At 40.6% G+C, this 22,564-nt stretch overlaps 1 protein-coding gene across 5 annotated transcripts; it reads right to left on the minus strand.

Moving 5' to 3' along the window:
* Nucleotides 1–759: 759 nt before the first annotated feature.
* LOC111838105 (exocyst complex component 3-like protein 4) lies at nt 760–22,319 on the minus strand. 5 transcript variants are annotated; one of them, XM_023800715.2, is made up of 15 exons: nt 22,201–22,319; nt 21,832–21,990; nt 15,590–16,301; nt 15,002–15,064; nt 14,470–14,580; nt 12,768–13,389; nt 10,889–11,006; nt 10,479–10,604; nt 9,322–9,422; nt 8,178–8,276; nt 6,326–6,449; nt 5,890–6,012; nt 3,005–3,157; nt 2,566–2,687; nt 760–1,291 (listed from the first exon to the last, which is right to left on the minus strand). In XM_023800715.2, exons 3-15 carry the CDS (start codon nt 16,290–16,292, stop codon nt 1,123–1,125), a joined length of 2,634 nt encoding a protein of 877 aa, XP_023656483.1. In that variant the 5' UTR covers nt 16,293–16,301; nt 21,832–21,990; nt 22,201–22,319; the 3' UTR covers nt 760–1,122. The 5 variants fall into 5 exon arrangements, with proteins under 5 accessions (XP_023656483.1, XP_023656482.1, XP_072555271.1 ...); XM_023800714.2 differs by lacking the exon at nt 22,201–22,319 and having other exon boundaries at nt 21,832–22,077; XM_072699170.1 differs by lacking the exons at nt 21,832–21,990; nt 22,201–22,319 and adding an exon at nt 21,492–21,510.
* Between the last annotated feature and the right edge of the window lie 245 nt (nt 22,320–22,564).

Below are 22,564 nucleotides of genomic sequence, written 5' to 3' on the forward strand. Positions count from 1 at the left end.
CCAAGATTTTATTTCAACCAACCAGTTGCGTATAAAGAGTCACAGTCACAGAGTACTCAACTGGTTGGTTGAAACAAAATCTTGGTCTGGATTTTTACTTTCTGTACCTGAACTATCCACCTCTGATCAATGCAGTGGCATGTTACCGAAGCCACGCGATCAGTTATAGTTTACGAGAAAGAAGAAACTGCCTGAAAGTGAAATATTGCAGGCCAGACCCGGCCGAGTTTGGCTTCATGATTTTCAAACTGCTGGTAAATTTTGTTTCTATGCGTTGTGTTGCCATTACATTGTTTGCAAAAAACAAAAGAAAAAGCACGCACACATTCAATGAACAATATGTGAAAAAAGCACTAAGTCACACAAAGCATTCATGCACAGTAGAAACTGTACTTTAATGTACAGTATATTGATCGAGCAGGGCTTCCACTGAATGCCAGCCTACACTGAAACGCTGGCATTTGTCTCAATGAGAAATTTGAGAAAGTTGTTTTCAGCAGTGTCTGCAGCAGTGAAACCTTTGCGGAAATCGGAGATCTTTTTTTGTTTGTTTTGCATCTAATTTGTTTAAAACCACGACTTCCTTTCAGCGGAAGCGTACAGGTAATGTAAGTCACTGATTCCACCACACGGCTTTCAGAGTAAAACATGCAAAAAAGTGAATCTCTTACAAGTGTAGTCACACAAATTTCACGCATTTTTCAAATCAAATTCAGAATGGAATAACAGTTAACCAAAATATAACCACTGAGAGCATGGTTTAATATACCATAGTCTGGTGACTATATTTATTCAAATTCTTTTTCAATTAAATGAATAATTTAACATTTTTTTTTAAATAATGCTAAGCTACAGGACACAAGGCAGATGGAGACTAAAGGAAACTGGCCTATATTTTCTATGTTACTCACAGCAACCAAACAAGTCAGCGCGCTACACTGAACAAAAATTCACAGGGCATTTGGGGTCCTTTTACAGAGCACCGTATGAAGCTTACATGGGTATATATTTAAAAATCACAGTATAATATGATAAGGGTGACATTTGAGTTCATCTGTGCCCTGGCGTTTGTAGCTAACGCCCAGGGAGGGACAGGGATGCTCAGACCAGCGGCAGACTGGCCTAGCAGCACTTTCTGGCTTCTGTGTGGATGTTGCTGAAAAGTGCCTGGTCCTTGAAGCCCCCATCTCCCGTGGTCTTCTTCAGCTCCACCAGCTTCCGAAGGATGAGCTTCCGCTCCTGACCCTGTGTCACGCCTCGGAAGTCCAGGACGGCCGCGAGGTGCTGCTGACTGGGAGACGGGAAAGAGACTGCATGAGAGATAATGCAAAGTGAAACTGCAAATAAAGCAGGAGTCATCTAGCAGTTTTCACAGAGGATTTGGAAGCACCATTGGAAACATCGGTACTTCCCTCCCCCCGCCCCCCAACACTCTGGCCTATTTCCATTTCTTTTCCGTAATGGAAAATACTGTGGTTTCATTCAGAACCAACACAAAATTCCTGTCCCGCGAGTTACGTCAGTTACCACAACCCCATACAAATCCTGTTCTATCAGCCACAATAAAAAAAACCTCTAGAAATAAAAAATTTATGGCAGGCAGTTTCACAACAACCGGCTTCAGACACAGTTTCATCTCCGCCTGCAAAGTTTCTTAATACATTCCTTAAGTAATAACTTAAAGGAATGCAAAAAACCAAACAGTGCAGGAAAACTCTCCCAAGAAAATTATCTCTCGTCCTTTCAAGCAGTGTTTACTGGAGGATTACTGCTTTCTTCTTTGACCGAGAAACAAAAAAAATGACCCTGTTGCATATAAGGTCAACGGGATGAAGTTTAGTGCAGGGCCAACTCCCGGTGGACTGCCAGGAAAAAAATTAATTGCCTCTGACGGGGAAATTCCAGCTGCAAGACTCACGAAATGTGGGGAAGTACAGGAGGAAAACTAAGAGGCTGATAGGAAGGGCATCTTTAGGGGCCCTGGCAACTTTTTTTTTTAACAGTGCCTCTGAGTCAGCTGACACTGGCCCCAAAGACAATTAGATTTCTCTGGACCCCTCCATGGCATGAAAGGCGGTCTCTACAGGTCAGTCTTGACCACTGCCTTTGGAAGAAGTCTCGCTTTCACAGATGCCAAACTCACAGCCAGGGACTGGCAAGGGGGATTCCCTTTCATGCGACTACAACAGCCGTGCTGAACTTCAATGCCGAAGCACTTTTATCGTGCTGATACTCTATCCTGCTGGGAGTTTTTGCAGATATGGGAGAGACTGTAAACATGTCATCTAATATGACCAGTCTCAACTACACAGATTGTTTACTGAAGCTTGTTACACGGGGCTTGAGGTTTGGTGAGCAGGAGGGAACGGGAATTAGGGACTTTAATTGCTATTTTTGGTTGTTTTCGATGAAACGGAAGACAGTCGAGGAAGAGCTAGGCCTGGGACTCGGGTGCTTGTTAGTAATTTATGAAGAAAGGAGTGTCCTTATCTAAGGTCACTGCAGCCTGACTTCCAAACAGCTTCAGAATGCGGTAATGTGATGACTGACCAGGGCAGACAGTACCTTATATCAGGGTAGTCCCTGACCAGAGGCTCAAGGCTGTTCTTGATGTTTTTTTTATTGCTCTCTCCAATTATGTCGCTCAGGTACTTCCCAACGGGGTACAGCCAAACCGCGGTGGATTTCTGCAGGCCAGAACAGCAACAGTCTTTCAGAACAATAGAACAGTCGTTTCAGAACAGTAGGTGGTTTTCAAAGAAGTAGCGGAATGCAATTGTGAGGACAAATTCTGGTGTGTTTTTACAAAATTCCATGTTTGTCACTCAAACTGCAAACATGTCAACATGTGTTGGGAGATATCCTTATATATGGTCCTGTTCTTTTTGTTAGACATTTTGGGGCATAATACATTCATATATATTATTGAAATGCAGAGCAATTAAGTATTTGTTATAATAAACAAAACCGAATTCAGCGTGTTGATTTGCCGAGCCGGGTTCACCGTGTCCTCAAAGATCTCCTCCAGGCTGCTCCACTGCAGGCTCATCTTTTCGGCTGCTCTCTCGTGCTTCCTGCTCTTGCACGAGTAGTCGTTCTTCATCAGCTGGGAGATGTACTCTCTCACCACGTGGTAGTGCACCTTGGCCACAAACGTCTGCCACAAAAAGCAAGCGTGATGTTTCAGAGGATACCCACCAAAAGCCAGCCCTAGATGAAATGAAACTGGAGACATCCATCATCTGCTGCACTGAAAATGAAAGCCTGGTCCTTTCCATTAGTAACTCTTTCCATTTAGTCAAGGCTGTTTACAGCTTGGACTCATCTGATGTTAGTGTTTTAGCAATGTGAAAAGGCCAGGAGTTTATTACATTTACAGTAAACTGGAATAGAATAAATATGGCTCACTCTGTAGTGGGAATCACCAAATACACTCTTTATGGTAACACTTTACTTTAAGCAGCCATCATAATGCATTATAAATACCTTCATAATGCATTATAATGCATTCATAAAGCATTATAAACATGGCTATAACTATTTATAAAAAGGCACAACACATTATAGCCATGTTTATTATTCATTATGAAAGCTCTATGAAGCTCTCATCTATAACGCACTGATCATCTATACTGCACCTTCATAATGTATTATAATGGTAAGTAGAAGAATTAAGAATGTATTGTACTGCATTATGAAGGTATTTTTAGTGCATTATAGATGCATTCATAATGCATAATAAACATGCCTATAATGGATTATTGTCATGCCCCACTCATCCGCTCCTTCCATGTGCCACGTCCCCTCGTTAACCCCATGTGGATTCCCTGTGTTTACCAGCTGTTTCTGATTGTTGTCATTAGTCCAATGTATTTAGTTTCAGTTTGTTTCCCTAGTACGGTCATTCTGTCGTGCACTAAGGCACCCGGAGCACAGAAGGAAGCGCAGGATGACAGGGGTCCGGTCGTTGTATTGTCAGCATGAGTTTGCCTGCCAAGCCGTCTGTTAAACCCTGTGTTTTCCCCGACTCCTGGCGTCCTTCGCTTCTGTCTGACAATTATGCCATTTTATAAATAGTTATAGCTATGTTTATAACATTTTATGAATGCATTATACTTCATTATGAAGGTATCTATAATGCATTATTACATGACTGAAATTTTACCCTCTTCACTACATTACAATTAAGCAAATTACATTTGCTTACAAAACTGATGTAACAGATTATCTCACAACACTGTAACTTAAATCCATCCATATGTTATACTCCAGAGAGACAGTCCAAAATTATGCAGGAAAATAAAATGGTCAGATGGCTGAGTGGAGAGAAGATCATCCTAACAACTCATGAGTTTGTGCCCATGATTAGGAAACAGATGGGGGCCTTGCCCAGCACTCGGGACCTCCCCCATGACTTCTGCTTAGGGTGGCACTCTTCCTGTTATGCCTATTTGATCTCACGATGTTCCTACCACCCAGTATTAACCAAACAAGCCCTATCAGTTTTCAATTCCCTTTTAATAACAGAAAAAAAATGTTAGGTCAGGTTCCAAAGCTTTTCAAGATAAATGTTGCAAAAGACCTCATTGAGTTGTTCCCATTTTGTCACATGCATCAGTTTGCTTTGCTCAAGGAAAAAAACTGACATCCATAGATTCGAAAATGACATTTGAATAACTTGCAAGCTGCTGCAATACTGGAGTTACTGTACTCCAGTGTACTCCGGTGTTGAGCTAAGAGGTACTTCCCTAAATTGCCACTATACAAAGGGGAGGTGTTGGTTGATGAAACCTGAAATGAGTCTATTTCATCATTGTGGAAGTCCTGAGGAACCAGGAAGGGCTCAATTCTGTCAACATACAGGCCATGTGATAATCCCAGTTAAGATGTTACCAACAAACCCTGCTCACTTTCCATACATTCTCATGAATATCAGGCCAAGCTTCGAGAGAGGGCTAGACCTGCGGCACTGTCCATTCTTTTTAAGTTTTATGCAGTGAGTTTACAAGAAGCCATCCTAGAAAAGACAGATAATAAGGCAATCCAACTGCTTATCCAATAACTGGAACAGATATTGATTTAACTGGACGTTGGTGACTTTTACGCACTGTGGGCCACAGCTCTCGGTGACCTGCTGTGTTTTTTTGTTTGTTTTTTTTTTCACTTTCATCATCATGCATCTTATTGCCTCTGTACTTTAAGTCATTATTATGTTCATAGTTTATTGTGTGTCTGTGTGTCATCTGTTGTGTCTAATGTTACTACTGTTATTTGTGTTATTGCTCCTCTATGCCTTTTAAATTGCCCCTCGGGGACAAATAAAGTTTTTTGAAATTGAAATTGAAATTACTTTACGTGGTCTGTTACCATTCTGTGGCTGAGTTTGTTCTTCCTAAACGCTTCCACTTTGTAATAATACCACTTATAGTTAACCATGGAATATCTAGCAGGGAAGAAATTTTACAATCTAACTTATTGCAGTGGTGGCATCCTATGACAGTACCATGCCTGAATTGACTGAGCTCCTCAGAATGACCCATTCGTTCACAAATGATTGTAAACCTGATTGCATGACTAGATGCTTGATTTTATACACCTGTGGCAATAGGTTTGAATGAAACACCTGAGTGAACACCAGTATTCTGTTTTTCAGGATATCCTACTGCGTACTGTGTACCTTTTAATATGTTTGCACCATATCTTGTTGTTTGCAATGTTTCTGGTCATCTGTACTCGCTGCTGTATGCACAAGAATTTCCCCCTGGGGTCAATAAAGTTGATCTCAATCTAAATTACATCCACAGGGGTCTGTCTTTTTGTGAATGAACAAAAGCTGTACGATGCTTCGTTAGACAGTCGATGACCACCTTGCACATTCCTTGAACTAACCGTTACGTAGGGTGGTTTCATTCTCCTGCAGTGCGTGGAAATCTCCTGAACTCTGCACAGGATCTTCTGGAAGTCGGTGTCTGTGGAGAGCCACTTCCTGGTCATCATCCTCCTAAAGTATGGCTGCCAGCGGATGCATATGTGTCAGTAAAACAATGGGCGAGGCCAAGGGACCTGCTGCTGATTCCCGCTCATCCTGTGGAGGTTTGGTGTAGAGTCTCATAACCCAGAAACAATAGTGCCACGATATCCGGTATTAATCAGCCTTACGGAAAAAGAGTATCTTCACACATCAGCTTGCCCATGTGTTAAAATATCTGAGCAGGAAAGAACCAACATCATAGTGTGATACCAGCCACACAGCCAAGGACACACATGCAACAAACTCTCATTCCCAAGCAGGTCTTAAGTGCCAGTAATCAAAACAACGTCTTACCTCTAAGTCAGCCTTGAACTGGTCCATCAGCATCTGACCCAGACTTTGGACCACAGTCTCAATATTCCTCTCCAGATTTGTCACCTGCTTTGGGCTCATCTCTTTGCTCTCCTCTAGGTATTCCCTGGAGCAGCGCAAAAGGACAAAAAAATGAAGCAAGCGAATCTTTATGTTCCTTGATGTGTTAAGACCGGACATACCGTGATCACAGAAAAAATTGGGATGCTTGCTTAATCCTGCAAAAATATAGCAAATTTATTGCTTTCATAACTAAAGTCCATTGACCATCAATGTTTAACATATCTGCACATATCTTATGCACAGACAGACATTTTCTTTTGAAGTTTCATTATTTTTTTGACTGACTAATTCAGCTCTGTTCTTGTCATTTTGTAAGTAATTGCAATTGTAGTCATTGGCTCCTAAAGTGATACTAAACACAAATGCTACTACAAAGGTGTTACTAACTAAAAAGCACCCAGTGATACTTGTCAATAAACTTCAACTCAGAACAATTGTTTCAGAACTACAATTTGGAATTGAATGTATTACTACTTGACATTAATGTTTTACTTTACTTATCTACCGGTTGTTTGTGACACAGTACCAGTCAAAGGCTTGGACAGGCCAAGCTGCCTATGAAAGATACTGAGAGTGTCACATCACACAACCTGGCCACCTAAGATGGTTTTGGAGGATTTTGATCAGAGAGTGGAGGAAAAGTAGCCAATGAGAGCTCAGCATATATGTAGGACCTCCTTCAGGACAGCAGGAAAAGCATCCAAGGAGGTCACCTCAGGAAACTGGCATAGAGGAGAAATTAGGATCAGCCAGTCCCTGGAGCAATTGGGGTTAAGGGTCTTGCTCAAGGGTCCAATGGTGGGATCACTCTGCCGACCACGGGATTTGAGCTGGCAACCTTTGACTTCCAAGCCACAGAGCTGCCCCCCAAAACAAATGATTGTTTTTAAATGCTTCTTTGGTCAGTGCATAATTCCATATTTGTTATTTTATCGTTTTGATATCTTTACAATCATTCTGAGCAGTACAAATACACTTTTCTATGGGTATGTGTCTAAACTTTTGACTGGTACTGTATATATTTTGTAAACAGATGAATAAAGTAATGATTTTTGTTATAAAACCAATACATCTGCATTCTTTTTATTTAATTAAACAAGACTATCTGTGATCACTGTATGTCAGTTACTTTTGTTGCTATACCTTTAACAGATACTTTGGGGCAACATTTGGGCAATTTATTTTTATGAAAATAAAATTACATTTATTTATGAACGCAAAACAAATATTGGCAAACAGACAAAAAAAGTGAAGTGGCCTCTCTTCATATCTCGTGATGCATTACGGACCCAAACATCTTTGTGCCCATTACTGCAAACAAACACATCTCATCCCATCCTCAGTGAAATGAAATACTGGCTTCTCCTTGGCTGTCCGCCCAAGTGAAGTGGCATGTTTGGTGGTTTTCTTACCAGCTGGTTGAAGTTCAAGAAGAATTATCAAATTTCAATAATTAGCCAAAGATAAAGAATAAACCACATCAGCTTATAGTCAAAATAAGGGCAGACTCTCCTAAATTATACTGTCTGACCATTTACACCCTTCCTTCCAGTTAGATACTTATCCAGTAGGGGAATTTTAAAGAATTCTAGGCTGCCAGTGTGACCACTCTGGACGACTGGGGGCGGGAGTCTGTGGGCTGAGTGTGTGGGTGTGTGACCTTCTAACCCCACACAGAGGAGCAGGAGATCTGCAATGCTGCTGCTTTTTCCCAGTATATTCACAGGAATCTATCTTTCCACAATGTCTGAACCTCCTAATTGGGACGTACTTTAGGACAGTGAAACTGTTGATGTAGGCGACCTGATACTGAGCTCCAAGAGAGGACACCATATTGGTTTTTCTCCACTCACTGAACCGGGTTTCAAACCTGTATGAAAAAAGACGACAGGAAAACACAGGAGACAGATTTCTCATGATCTCACTTAACAAACTGTAAAATATAAATAATACAAATATTTTATATTTCATCATACGATGGACCTTAAAACTAAGCATGATATATCTCTCATATGTATATCATTTCATGTCAAGTATATAATCTGCTTTATATTTTTAGTCATGGTATTTCAAGTGTTTGGCATTGTCCACAAGACACTCTTTTTTTCTAATTGGGTTCCTGAACTCAAGGGGAAGCTCTGGCTATTTCATAACACAAAATGCCAGCAGACGTTCCATGCGACATACACATCATCTCGATACACATTATCTGGATACGCATTATCTGGATACGCATTATCTGGCTTGCAGTTTAGCTGAACGGGTGACTGTTAATCACACTACCCTGGGGATGTATATATGTGCAGAACTGGGCAGTATTTCTGATAAATATATTTACATATTTTAAATACAAATTTGGTATTTTGTAATAACTATTTGATCTGCTATATACATGTGAAGTGTGTTTGTTTCAGTACCACTTTATAAAAAGACTACCCTTAAAAAGGGTTTATGAATGGTTTATAATCAGGTTACTAATTAGGTTGTAACACTTTGTGAATCATTAATAGGCAATTACAAACAAGTTATAATACAGTTTTCTTTTTATTAATGACTTACTACCGTTCATAAGTGGCAAAGGGAGCCTTATTGTAAAGTGGTGCCATTTCTTTCTACTGAATATAGCAAAAACTATGTTTGTTAGTTATTAATAGGATAAATTCCCTTTTACCATTTTGGCGTGTCCATAGCGATGGATTACTAATTTTTATCATTATTTTACCAAAGAAAATCTGTCTGATCCTTCTGTTTGTGTTCTTTTTTGATACTGTATTAGGTCATTTATTTCAATACACTTACAATTAGACTATTTGTATCAAAATACAATATTTGTATGTATTTTTGCTCATCTATGGGCGTGTGCCTTATACTGAACTGGGACAATGGATTCATGGATTCATTGATGTGCCGATTACCATTTAGGAAAATGCATTAGTTCCTCCATACAGACATGCGCAACTTTCTCTTGCAGGTGTATGTCAAAATCTCTGGAACATGTAATGTATCCCATGACGGCCTTGGAGACAACATCAAAAACAAGTATTCAGTCACATTTTCAGGTTGGAAATAATGGAAATGTATTTGTCTCCCTCTAGTGGTTAAACAAAGAAAATAATATAAAAAAAAGTTACACTCACACCAGTATACAGTACATACACCGATCAGCCATAACAATAAAATTGCCTGCCTAATATTGTGTAGGTCCCCCTTATGCCCCTAAAACAGCTCTGATCTGACGAGACATGGACTCTACAAGACCTCTCAAGGTGTCTTGTGGTATCTGGGACTAAGACGGTAGCAGCAGATCCTTGAATTACTGTTAGCTAGAAGGCGGGGTCTCCATACATCAGACTTATTTGTATAGCACATCTCACAGATGGTCATTTAGATTAAAACCTTGGGAATTTTGAGGCCAAAGCAACACCTTGAACTCTTTTGTCCCTCAAATCATCCATTTTCTATATGGCCATCAGTGATGTAACAGAAAACATGACTCATTAGACCAGGCTACCTTCTTTCATTCCAGTTCTGATGCTCACATGCCCATTGAAGGCACTTTGGGTGGTGGACAGGGGTCAGCATGGACACTCTGACTGGTCTGCTCCATATGCAGCAAGCTGAGATGCATAGAGTGTTCTGACACCTTTCTATCATAGCCAGCATTATGTTTTTCAGCAATTTATGCTACATTAGCGCTCCTGCGGGATTGGACTGGGCAGGCTATTTTTCGCTCCCCACACACATCAATGAGCCTTGGTCACCCATGACCCCATCCCAGTTCACCGGTTGGCCTTCCTTGGACCACTTTTGGTAGGTTCTGACCACTGCATACGCAGAACACCCCACAAGACCAGCCGTTTTGGAGATGCTCTGACCCAGTCACCTTGCCATCACAATCTGGCCCTTGTCAAAGTCGCTCACATAATAAACAAGATAATCAATGTTATTCACGTCACCTGTCAGTTGTCTTGATGTTAAGGCTGATCGGTGTATATATCACTTTCAAATATTCATTTGCTTCCTATAATATCCATATAAACAGATTAAAGATTAAATAATAAAACTGCAATACCGTCCAGATATCTATGTGAATTTCAGAATGATAGAATCCGTCTTCTGTGTCAGGTTCTTTCTTCTCAGTCCAACATTCTCTCTCTTGAAGCTGTATTATGTTTTCCAGATTTATTTTCAAATTACCCTGAAAAGTGAGAATTTCTGTAACTGTAGCTCATCTAAACAGAGGAAACTGGCCTAATTCCGATAAACACCTTGCTGGTCCCTTGCAAATACTTGATAGAATTGCAGACACCTATCTCCCATGTGTTTAGCCAGATTGAAAAGAAGCTTGCGGAGTAATTCAATAGGGAATGAGACGGGTTGTGCTTTTGAAAGTGTTATGTAATGGAAACTGCGTAAAATGTGATCTTTTGAATAAAAATCGTCTCGTCTCTGGCTGGCATATTTCATTGCGGAGATCTTCACCTTTATCTGATCACAGTATGTTTCCTTGATCTGATGCAGAAAGCTGTCCTCAAGGGGGAGGGTCATGTTATCGTTCATCATGTCTGGTTGGAGGGTTGGGCTCCCCATCATCGTCTCGCTGTCTCATTGGTTTAGGCAATATTAGCAGTAAAGATAGCAAAGCAGACAAAATAAAAACATGTTCTCCAATTAATAACATGCAGGCATCCTGTTATCCAGTCATGTGATAACCTAGAAAGTCCCTGTTGTACTGGAGATAATCTTCTTACCAACAGCAGGTGAACAGTTTATTTTCTACAACATTCTTGGGAAGACAGCATCTCAAATAAAGCGAGTAATTTCCAAATTTACCAGCACGTTGATTAGATCACTGTTTCTCAAACTGGTCCTTAGAGACCAGTCCATGTTTTTGCTCCCTCCCAGCTCCCCGAGGACCAATTTGATAAACAATGGACTGGATTGTACAGATATACTCAAATAAATAGTTTAATAATACACTACAATCAAAACTTCGCTGCCCTTCCCATCCAAGGGGAACAAAAAAACTACAAAGCCTGTTTCATATTTCCGTTAAATAACCAGCAGTAACTGTCCCAGCTCAGAACTATCCTGGCATCAGAACAGGGAAACCAGTAGGGCTGCAACTAACGATTATTTTGATAATCGATTAATCTGTTGGTTTTTTTTTCTCCCTTCTTCAATTAATCGGTTATTTTTTTAGACAGCATAGTATGAGTATGCACGGAAGCACAGTAAATAAAACATACATAATCTTTTTAAGTAAATGACTGCTGATCTAACAAAGTACAATGAAATTAAATAAATGGACATTGGGTGATGATCCCAAGTGCTGAGAATAAAAGGGAAGTGCAATTAATATATTATTTGTCCAGATATTAAGTACTAGAGTTGTAGTCAAGACCACCTAAACCGAGACCAAGTCCTGACTGAGACCAGAGTGTGTCGAGACCGAGACAAGACCAAGACTCTGAAGGGCCGAGAGCAAAATCAGGGCAGGGACAAAAACTGGTCTTGAGTACTACAACATTTGTTATTACTATAAATTTCTATCATTAAGAAATGAAGCAGTGGTGTAGTGGTAACAAGAAATTTAAGGTGAGTAAACTATATGCACAGCAGTAAAAACGGTGGGTAACTATTCATATCCTTAACATTAGTGATCTCAAAAAAGGTGAGTAAACGCTGTTTTGTAAATTTAAAAGGTGCGTAAACGGCGTCTATGTGCATTTACCCTCCACTACACCACTGAATGAAGGATTTGCGTCTCCTTTTTCTTTTACGGCGGTCGGCATACAGCATAATAGTGCTTTACTGCCACCGTGGTTTTGGTTAGCTTACTGCTCCCAAATTAGGGGGTGGCTACTGTACTTATGTGTATAATAACATAGACCCAACTAATCGATTATTAAATTAGTTGGCAACTATTTTAATAGTCGATTTTAATCAATTTAATCGATTAGTATTGCAGCCCTCGAAACCAGTTTTTCTGTCAAATTCCATAGCTGCAAAGATCTCTTCCCAGTCTCAAACCATGTCTCAGTCTATCTTTGCACTTTGGCCCTCTGGCTTAAGTCTCTTCTGTACATACAGTATCTAATTGTCTGATTTTTGTAATTCCGTTTTTTGCTATCCTGTTTAAGTATACCGACAAAAAAAAATGAGACAAATGCCTTGTATGTGTAAATAAAGCTGATTCTGATTCTTTGCAACATGCATGCTACATAATTCCTATCTAAACGACAGTCAGACCCAAGTATCTGAATGTGTAATATATGATTTGAAAAATAAAAGGTATTATTTATGGGATTCCACACTGCTAGGCAACTTCCTAAAATAGGCGGCACTACAGGAAACTCACCTTTTGTAATCATTCAGAATCCACTTCAGCAGAGCATGGGAATCTTTGGTTTCTGTCTCCTTCTGGTGAATTTCCTTGAGGTGTTGGGCAATGGCCTGATGGTAGCTGTCCACGTAGGTGTTAAAGACATTGAAGCTGGGGGGGTAGCACTTTTTTAGGTTGTTCTTCACGTTCTCCAAGTCCTCCACCACAGCCTTGCCTAGTTGGCCAAGGTGAACAGCCAGCCATGCTCTGTTCTGCTCCTTGGTGTCCAGGGTCACACTCTGGATCTTAGCCTTAACCCCATCCCTCACTGCCTCCTTCCAGGAGTCCCTCCAGCTCCACTCCCCACTGCCTGGGTCCTTCTCCCTCTTCTCCTCCTCCTGGATGATCTGAGCCACTTTAACCAACAGCTCTGTGTCACAGGGCTGCTCATTGTTTGAGTCTCTGACGACGCTCATCATCTTCTCTAGGAGGGCTCTATAGAGAAGATTAAGGTCCTTCTCCTTCTTGGCCATCTCCTTGGAGAGGTACTCTGCGCTATTCTCCTGCAGCTCCCTCTTATGCTCCTGCCGCATGGAGAGCAGATTCACATGGGCCTCCTCGAGATGTTTCTTCTCAATCTCACAGTTGATCTGCATAACTGAGACACCAGTAAAATATGCAGCTCCTCATATGACTGTGCACACTGATGTATTAATAGCCAGCCCTCTATCATGGTCCTCCAACTCTATTACACTGTCTGTGAAATATGATCTTCTAGACACCAGCACTCACTGATCTTTTTATCCGCTACCCCCACCTTAGGAGTGAGAACCACTTTAAGAGTAAATGAGTTACATGTTCAGAGAAGCCTTTCTGCACACCACTATTGTACTGAGCTGTTATTGTTGCACTTGAATGTGACTTTGGCCACAGAAATGCCATTGACTGGATGTTTTGTGTAGTGCGCCATTCTCGGTAAACTTTAAGTATTGCTATGTGTGAAAATCCCAGGATGGTGGCTGTTTCAGTGATGCTGGGAACACCACAAGGCTCACCAACAATCACACCATGTCGAAAATCAAATAGATCACACATCTTAGCTGTTCTAATGCTTAGTCGAACAAGTGAACGTCTTGGGCTGTATATAGTGCAGCCATGCGATTCAAGCAGGCTGTTTGCAACAACAAATACTTAGACCTAATAAACTGGCCACCTAATGTATCTCTGTTTGAAACAATTAAACACTTATAAACCTGACGAGGCGAATCGAAAGTGTGGCCTGAGGTGGCCTTGGCTCCCCCTAGTAAATACGCGGCCACCCCAGTTGCTGCCCCTCACCAAAAAATAAAAACAAAACACGAAGCAATTAGTTCTGTAAACCAGAGCTGCCCAAAAGCAATCAGGAGATGATTAATGGATGATGCTCAGTTTCATCACTAGTGGTCTTCTGGTCGATCACGAGGGGGTCACCAGGAGCCCACCCCCCCACCCTGGTTGGCCACACATGGTGTGGCTTGGTCACCCCCAAAACTATAACTGATCCCTGATGACCACTGAAAACAGGTTGATTTTGATTAATTAAAAAACACTGAAAACAACCAATCTGGTTATCTTTCTCTAGCAGAGAAACCAGACTGGCGCAAAAACTGACAGAAACCAGACTGGTGACAAAACTGACAGAAACCAGACTGGTGAATGGAAAATAGATGTCCTGTGGCAGGTTAGGTACGGTGCTTACCTGACAGAGGCGTGTCTGGAATCTCCAAAGGTGGGTATTCTTCACATAAGATCACCAGCTTGGAAGGTTCATCCTGTAAGTTTCTCTTCACCAGTAAGAATTCTGTGGGGTCTTTTTGTAGAAAAGAACCTTATTTTAATTCCATCCATCCATCTATCCATTCATCCATCAAACCTTATTTTAATTCCATCCATCCATCCATTTTCTGTAACCATATGTCCTATTCAGGGTCGCAGGGGGTCTGGAGCCTATCCTGGAAGCTGCGGATGCAAGGCAGGGAACATACTAGGATGGGGCACCAACCCATCGCAGCCTATTTCAATTATATTATATAATCATGTGAAGACATGCTCTCTCAGTAAAAAACTGAAGGAATACTACAGAAAAAGGATAGAAACATGCCCTTTTTCTCTGTAATGAACTGTAACAGCACCAGTCAGAGACTGCAATACCACCAGAATCTGGCAGCAAGAGAAATTTTTCACTGAGCTACCCAACATACACGGGCCCTGCAGGCTTTATGAAACCTTACCAGAAAGCGTCCTGGAAAGACATTTTCTTCTGTTCTTGGTTGCAGGAAAATTGGTACTCAGACCTGGCAGAGAAAACAGAGCAACCTTCTGCATCACAGCAGGACCTCGCATGAACTCTCACGATTACCAAGGTAATGTGCCCACTTCTGTATCTGTCCCACACTGACCCAACAGGTGTGTCCAGTGCTCCAGCATCACAGATACTTTTGGCTCAGAGAAGCACAGACTGGGAAGTTCCCAAGGAAAAATATCGGAATGTTAAGATCAAAGTAGTGGACGTCTGTTTCTCATTAAGTTTAACACTGTGCTGGTGGCAAATATAGTTGCGATTGAACTAATGAGCAGTTTTTGACAGAAAATGGGCTGAAATACACAAAATGCATTCTGTACATTACAGTGCTGCAAAATATGGAAATCCACAAAAAAAGCGATCAGTGTACATTGAATAATCTTTAATTCACGCCGTTTATGATGTCGTGGCATGAGTAAGCATTAAGCTACTAGCCGCGGTGACCTTGAGAAAGCAGTTTGACTGGTCTGCGGTCAGATTAATTACATTTAACAAGTAGCCTGTTTGTGAGACTTACCTGGCAGTGGTGATTTAAGGTCTTCCTCTCCATCCATCTCTCCTCCGAAGAATTTTTCCTGCTTTATTCGCAGGGATTTTGCCTGCTTTCTTATCTTCCTGAAGGATGAAAGCATATTATTCCTCTTGAGTGACTTCATCTGGCCTTTACACTGGGCACTGCTGCTGGAAGATTGGTCATTCGTATCCAGATGAGGAGAGTCAGCAGCCTGACTCGGAGAATCGGTAGTTGGGGTCTGAGTTTTGGGGACGTTTTCAGTCTTCAATTCCTTTTCTTCCATTTCAGTATGGTGATTCTCGCCCGATTTGCTCTGGCTGAAGCTCCCCCTCTCCTCACTGAGGGACATATCTATTTCAGGTTTCTCCGTCCTCACCTGGTCATTGCACTGTGGGTCGCTGCCATCCGATTTGCTGTTCTCATCTGACACAAAAATACTTGCAGCTGTATTTGAAGAATCAAGCTTAAGAGTTTGGGTTTCGATAGAAATTTCGCCCTTTTGCCCATCTTCTGTTTCTGACAAGGAAGGCAACTTTCTTTCACGTTCATTTATCTTTTTCTTAAAGGAAGGGAATGACCCAAACTTCTTCTTGCTCTTCACCGGGCTATTGTCCTGTTTGTTGTCCTTTTCTACTGTCTCCTGCCTCCTTTCCACCTCCTGAATGTTATCTTGCCTTTGGTCAGCCTTTGCAACCACACCTGTCATCCTGTTTTCCTGTTGGTAGCAGAAATAAATGCTAAAATGACACTGCTGCCAAGGGATAAGTCTCTAGGGTCTGGATCCTCAGGAGTCTACTAGCAAAAACTACATTGGACTACTATTTACAGAAAACACAGGACAGTAAACTGTTGGGAGGAGCATAGCATTAAGAGTATAAGTTTGGCGTGTCCCCCCTGACCTTCTAAAAGGAAAAACACTGCAAGCAAAAAAGGGAGTAAGATCATAGAAGCGGTTTATTCTAATAAGACAAAGTCACATTGACTTCATGGGTGATTATACAAGGTGGATAGAGCCTCTCAGGCTCTCAAGTTTCATCAACAGTGTGGAGTGAGATAATATCTCTTAGGAGCAGAGCGGGTGTTTCACGTCAATGCCTGAGGTTCGAGAGCCCTGCTTGCCGCAATCTGATCTTGCTGTTTCACGTCCACCTTGTCTGCTCCAGTGGTAGGAAGTTCGGTTCAGTTCAGTTCACAGAACCGATTCTATCAAACTTTTTTTTTTTTTTTTTTTTTAAAAGAATCGAACGTTCGATTCAAAGTGTTGGTGGAGGGCAGTAGACGCTGCGGCACTCTGTTCAATTACTTTTAATCAAATTGTGTTTATTGAAATCTTATTTTTATTAAAATATTGGTCATCTCTGAGTCTTGTGAATGTATATCGATCCCCTCAGGTCTAATCAACATGAAAAACAATCATGTAAGCAGGCTTTAATGTTTTTAGTATAAACATTCAGCCTCCAAAGCCTGATAAAATCTTGAGTACCTTAAGAAATGTGCAAACATACTGTCTAAAATGCTTTAATGAATAAAAACCAACACCAATGTCACAACATACACAACAAACGCTGTTTGCAAAGGGAATTGAGATCTGTGGCCTGTACTACGAAGCTGGGTTACTGGCTTATCGGGGTTGGATTTAAGGTAGTCTGGGCAAAATGTAAGTGAACAAATATGAAGTCCATTTAAACTGTGGTACCTTAAATCCGTCAACTTACCCCAATAAGCCAGTAACCCTGCTTCGTAGTACAGGCCCCCCCACTTTTACTAACCGGTTCTTTTATATTAGAAAACCAGTTAGACCGATTCACTGAAAAGAACCAGTTCAGAAGAACGATTGGACTCATGAACCCTAGAGACTCATGAGATCACTAGTCTGCACTCCATGTCTGTGTGCCTGCATTTAATGATGTGCCTGCAGCGGCATCACATATAAGTCATTTTGGACTTTATCCAGAAACAACAAATACTATATTCTGATCGGCTGGTAGGAGTTACTAAGTCGGTCTTTGGTTGGCGTGTCTCGAGGTGAGACACAAGGTGTGGTGTGTGAGTGTGCGAACTGGTTGAAATGCATGTGTCTCATGGTCATCGAGTCTTGAGTGCCCTACACTAGTGCACTCCCTAGTGTTATACCATTGCATTTTCAAGGCCAGTTGCGGGGGGTCACACAATTAATGGGGTCACACATGGAGTCCACTGTGGACTCTCAAGCATGCAGTGATCAAAAGGTTATCGGTTGATAAGCCACTGTAAAATTACAGTTACAGTTTCGCTATTTAATTGCCATTAAAATCATGATCGATTACTGTGCTTTGAAGTATTAAGTACAGTGGTACCTCAGATCTCGAACTTAATCCGTTCAGAACTCGGGTTCGAATCCTAAAAAGTTCGAGTTCTGATCAAATTCTCCCCATAAAAAATAATGGAAAACCAATTAATTAGATCCCTGCCCCCAAAAATTACACCTAAATATGGTTTTTAGCATTGTTTTAGACTGTACGTGTGAGATAATTACTGTAAGTCTGCAATTAAATTCATATCAGAAAAGCAAAGTCCCTAATTGTCACGCCCAGCGTTATAATTTTATCACGGTAATAATTATTAAGATCGGGCAAGTTAAGCAAACATGTTGTTGTTACTAAATATATGGTAATAAATAACACATGACTCTATGGAGCAAAATATATGGGTAATAATCAATACATCATATCTCTGTGAGCTAAAAATACCATTATAATCAATAATACATGTCGTTATCTAGCAAAACATGCATTATTAATCTAATAAAACATCAGCAAAACAATTCTTGGCTATTGAGCTGAATTTACATTAATAATGTAATAAAAACATGTCAGTTATACTATCAAGCTAAATGTCAATGACTTTTTGAAAAAGTCAGTTTATGAAAAGCTACTATTACATATGAATAAACTCTCACTTTTTTAATGACATTTTTAATATGCGGAAAGTAATTTCCCCTACAATACTGACCAAAGGGAAGACTCTGAGTTTTTATTTTGCACTTTTTTGTATTGACAATATTGTTTTTTCTGTTAGGAAACTACTTGATAGGAACAAAATGATGCATGAAAAGGAATGAAGTGGAAGTTGGCGCGAGAACAGGTTGCCCCCATGGCATGTGATGCCACCATCAAGGCTGACTGGGCATGCTTACAGTAAGTCTCTCTTTTTAATCTTTTTTATTTTAGCTTGAAAAATGTAACCTTACTGAAGGTAAGCCTATGTTTTCCATTTTTCTCCAAAATTTCGTCAGCAGGATATAAAAAGCCTACACACCCCTGTTAAAATGCCAGGTTTTTGTGATGTAAAAAATTAGACCACAGTAAATCATTTCAAAAGTTTGACCCACCTCTAATGTAACCTATAACCTGTACAATTCAATTGGAAAACAAGCAAATCTGTTAGGGGGAAAAAAAAGTAAAATAACCTGGTTGCTTAAGTGTGCATAACCTAAAACTAAAACGTTGAAGCAACTTTTGATTTAATTTCAGCATTCAGTCTTTTTGGCTACACACCCGGCATCAATTACAGTGACTCTGATTAACTCCAAATAAAGTTCAGCTGTCCAAGTAGGATTTTCCTGACATTTACTCAGTTGCATCCTACAGTAAAAGCCAAGGTTTGCAGACAGCTTATCAAAGCATCAAAGCGATCTCATTGTTGAAAGGTATCAGTCAGGAGAAGGGTACAAAAAGAATTCCATGGCATTAGATACACCATGGAACGCAGTGAAGACAGTCATCAAGAAGTGGAGGAAATATGGGACAACAGTGACGTTACCAGGAACTGGATGTCCCTCCAAAACTGATGAAAGGCAAGACAAACTGGTCAGGGAGGCTGCCGAAAGGCCTACAGCATCGCCATAGGCCACTGTTTTCACATCACAAAAACAAGGCATTTTAATTTAGGTGTGAACACATTTTATATCCACTATAGTACAATATAAAACGATTGTTTCATAATCAGAAAAGTTTACAAATGTTGTAGGACGTGTACAGTTTTAATGATTTATATAAATCCGAAAGCATCACGAGCAGAAGGTAGCCAGAAATGGTGTTTTACCAGTCTAAGATGTTAAGACTTAAATAAATTAAAACAACTAGAAACAGCTGATAACAACAGGATTCCACACGAGGTAAACGAGGGGTCGTGGTACACAGGAGGATCGGAACAGTCAGGGCATGACACCATTGAAATTCTGAGCATTGAAGTTTGTGTTTCCATTCATCACGGACAGAGACAGCCTGCATAAGAACTACTTATGATCCAAGAAGAGCAATGTCTGGTCAGTTTCACTTACCTTTTGTTTTATGTTATCCTCACATCTTCGAAAATTTACATTATCAAATATTTCTCACCACAAGAGGAGGAAGGAACTTAACACAAACACAACATGCTGGCTGGTATGGGCTTGTTAATACATAGCACAGCTGCAGATTTGAACTTTGATCGGCTGTATATCTGCTCTCCACATAGAAAAATGATAAGCCCAGCTCAGCCATTCTGGGTTACACAAAGCCATCTGTAATAAACACATACCCTTTGTAGATTGAAGCTACCAGAAAGCCACCAGATACTGATCCCTGTTGCGTATCCCTTTAACTCCTCAGCTGCAGGACACGATCAGCTGAGATTTGCTCGTTATGTACTCATGCAATGCATAAACTTGTTGGACAGGAACTGCTAATTGTTTTTTTTATGCAGTGCTGCTTTGCTTTCAATATGAGCTTGAAAACCTAGGGACTTTTGCTGTCATTCTTTTGGGGGGGGTAGGCAGTTTTTTTTCCATTTGGTGCTCTGTTGCATTTTGCTTTCAGCTGTGTCCCTTACTATACAACAGGAAACTGGGTGGTCTGCACTTGATGATTGACAGAATAGTGTAATTCACATCATGAGCTGAGACTGTACCCTTGAGTAGTTCATGGCAACGTTTTGATCATCTCTGAAATTAGTCAATCAGCTTCTTAATTCACTAATTCACATAAGCATTCTTCCACTCAGCTTTCACAGATGGTGCTTTTCCACTGTCATACAGGAATCGACCCGTACCTGAGCCATGCCCTGAGTACAGCACGGTTCCAGTTCACTCCGGTTTTCCACTGCAGAAGGGTCAGCTCAGTGAAAGCATTGCCAAGTTTGGAGAGTGACAGTAACGTAAAACCAAAGAGATGCTTATCTACTGTTCACACGGTGTCTATTACGAATCCATTACATTCAACTGTTCAATAGTACATAGTGGGAGGTTAGACATTCTCAAGTTCTGAGTTTTTGAGAATGTATTGTGATGTGCGATACTACTAATCGATCAACCAGCCTGAATCAGCCGATTTCCAGCATGCTCGGCCCAGACCGGAGACCAGCCAGTTAGTTAAAATTGGAAATCGGAATCGGCCAAGAAAATCGCAATCAGTGCATCTCTAGAATATACGCCTTGTCCTTCAGGTAATCCATGCGGCAAACGCCGGTTTCTCCATGCATTTCGATGGGTCAGATGATGGTGACCCAACCAGCTCAGTTTGGTCACAAGGGCCATGTCCTTAAACTTTCGGCTTGAGTTCGACTCACATACTTTGCAATGGAAAAGCACCACCCCATGGTGCGGTTCGGGTACCGGCTCGGTTCATCGTGCCAGTAGAAATTAATATCTCTTATACAATTTTACTTTGCTTAAGACTTAAGAAATTGAACGCACGCATTACAGTAACATACATATTTTTTTAAATGTCAGTTTACATGCAACAAAGTCAGATCAGATTTCACTGGAACACAATGCAATGAGTGAAATTAGTAAATATTTTCAACCTAAACATAATTCATATTAGGGCTAAAGCTAATGCTTATTAAAGATGATACAGCAGTTGTTTTCGAACTGTGGTACACTTACGACAAGTGGTATTCGGAGAACCCAGGTCGTTTGTGAGAAGACAGTCAAAATATGTTACTGTTGTTATTAATTTTTTCACCCCTGTGGTAGTTGGCTACTTCGGTCTGGTCTAAAGTGGTCATTGGTACGAAAAAGTTTACGAACCCCTGTGCTATATCATTACGACATTAGTAATACATTATCTAGAGCACACATTTTCATTCTTCACATTGACGTAGGCCTATTTGAAAACCATTTTAAAATGTTGTACAAACAAGGCATACCTATAACTTAAAAATATATAATTTTACTTAAAAATACATGTAAAATGACTAATTACATTAATTAACTTGAAGCTCACCTGGATAGCTGCTCTTCAGTTCCTCATTGACCGACAAATGTGTTTTTCCCGTAAAGGTTACTGTACTTTCACTTTCATCTTCATTCAGGTATGAATTTCATTTGTTCAGACTTGTTATATGCAGGTGATTTCCAGTCAACAAGCAAGAAGAAATGTCCTCTGAAGAAAATAAGGACAAAATAAAGATAAACTGGAATTCGTTGCACAAATGTATTCCAGGTTGTGGCACATGGTCTCACTGTGAGGTGGAATCACCTTGGAACAACATTTTTGCAGGATGCCGGTTAATGTTTTACCGATGTGCTTGTGTAAAAGCAATGCTTGTAAAATGAGTAAACTATAGTAACTATTAACACGTTATATTCTTACAAGATATGCATCAGTTTAGCTGATGTTGCACGAGTAATCCATGCAGGTACCATACAGAAATGCAGAACCGCGTTTTTCTGATGAGCAGTTGCGGTGTGTAAAATGGCCAGCAATGCCCCATGAACACAAGTTGATGTTTAAATGTGACAATGAATTTTTCTGTACTTATAAAAGCTGACCACTAGATGGCAACCAATTCAAAGAGTGAGAAACCTCTTCTGACACATTACAACGATATACTTAACCTGGGAGAATCTGATAGCAGCATACCTGGCATGCAAGGTTGGTTTTCAAAGTGTACTGTCTCTCATTTTGTCAGAAAATAACCTGGAACTGTGGATTAGGTTATCAGGCAGAGAGAAAA

This window comes from Paramormyrops kingsleyae, chromosome 14 (assembly GCF_048594095.1).
Source record: "Paramormyrops kingsleyae isolate MSU_618 chromosome 14, PKINGS_0.4, whole genome shotgun sequence".
NCBI classification, from domain to species: domain Eukaryota; kingdom Metazoa; phylum Chordata; class Actinopteri; order Osteoglossiformes; family Mormyridae; genus Paramormyrops; species Paramormyrops kingsleyae.

Coding starts and splice junctions, on each gene's coding strand:
- LOC111838105 (XM_023800715.2), bottom strand. CDS start 16,292: ATGACAGGTGTGGTTGCAAAGGCTGACCAAAGGCAAGATAACATTCAG. Junction 11,007..12,767: donor ATTCTGAATGATTACAAAAG/GTGAGTTTCCTG, acceptor CCAATGAGACAG/CGAGACGATGATGGGGAGCC. Junction 6,450..8,177: donor AACAGTTTCACTGTCCTAAA/GTACGTCCCAAT, acceptor GCGCTGCTCCAG/GGAATACCTAGAGGAGAGCA.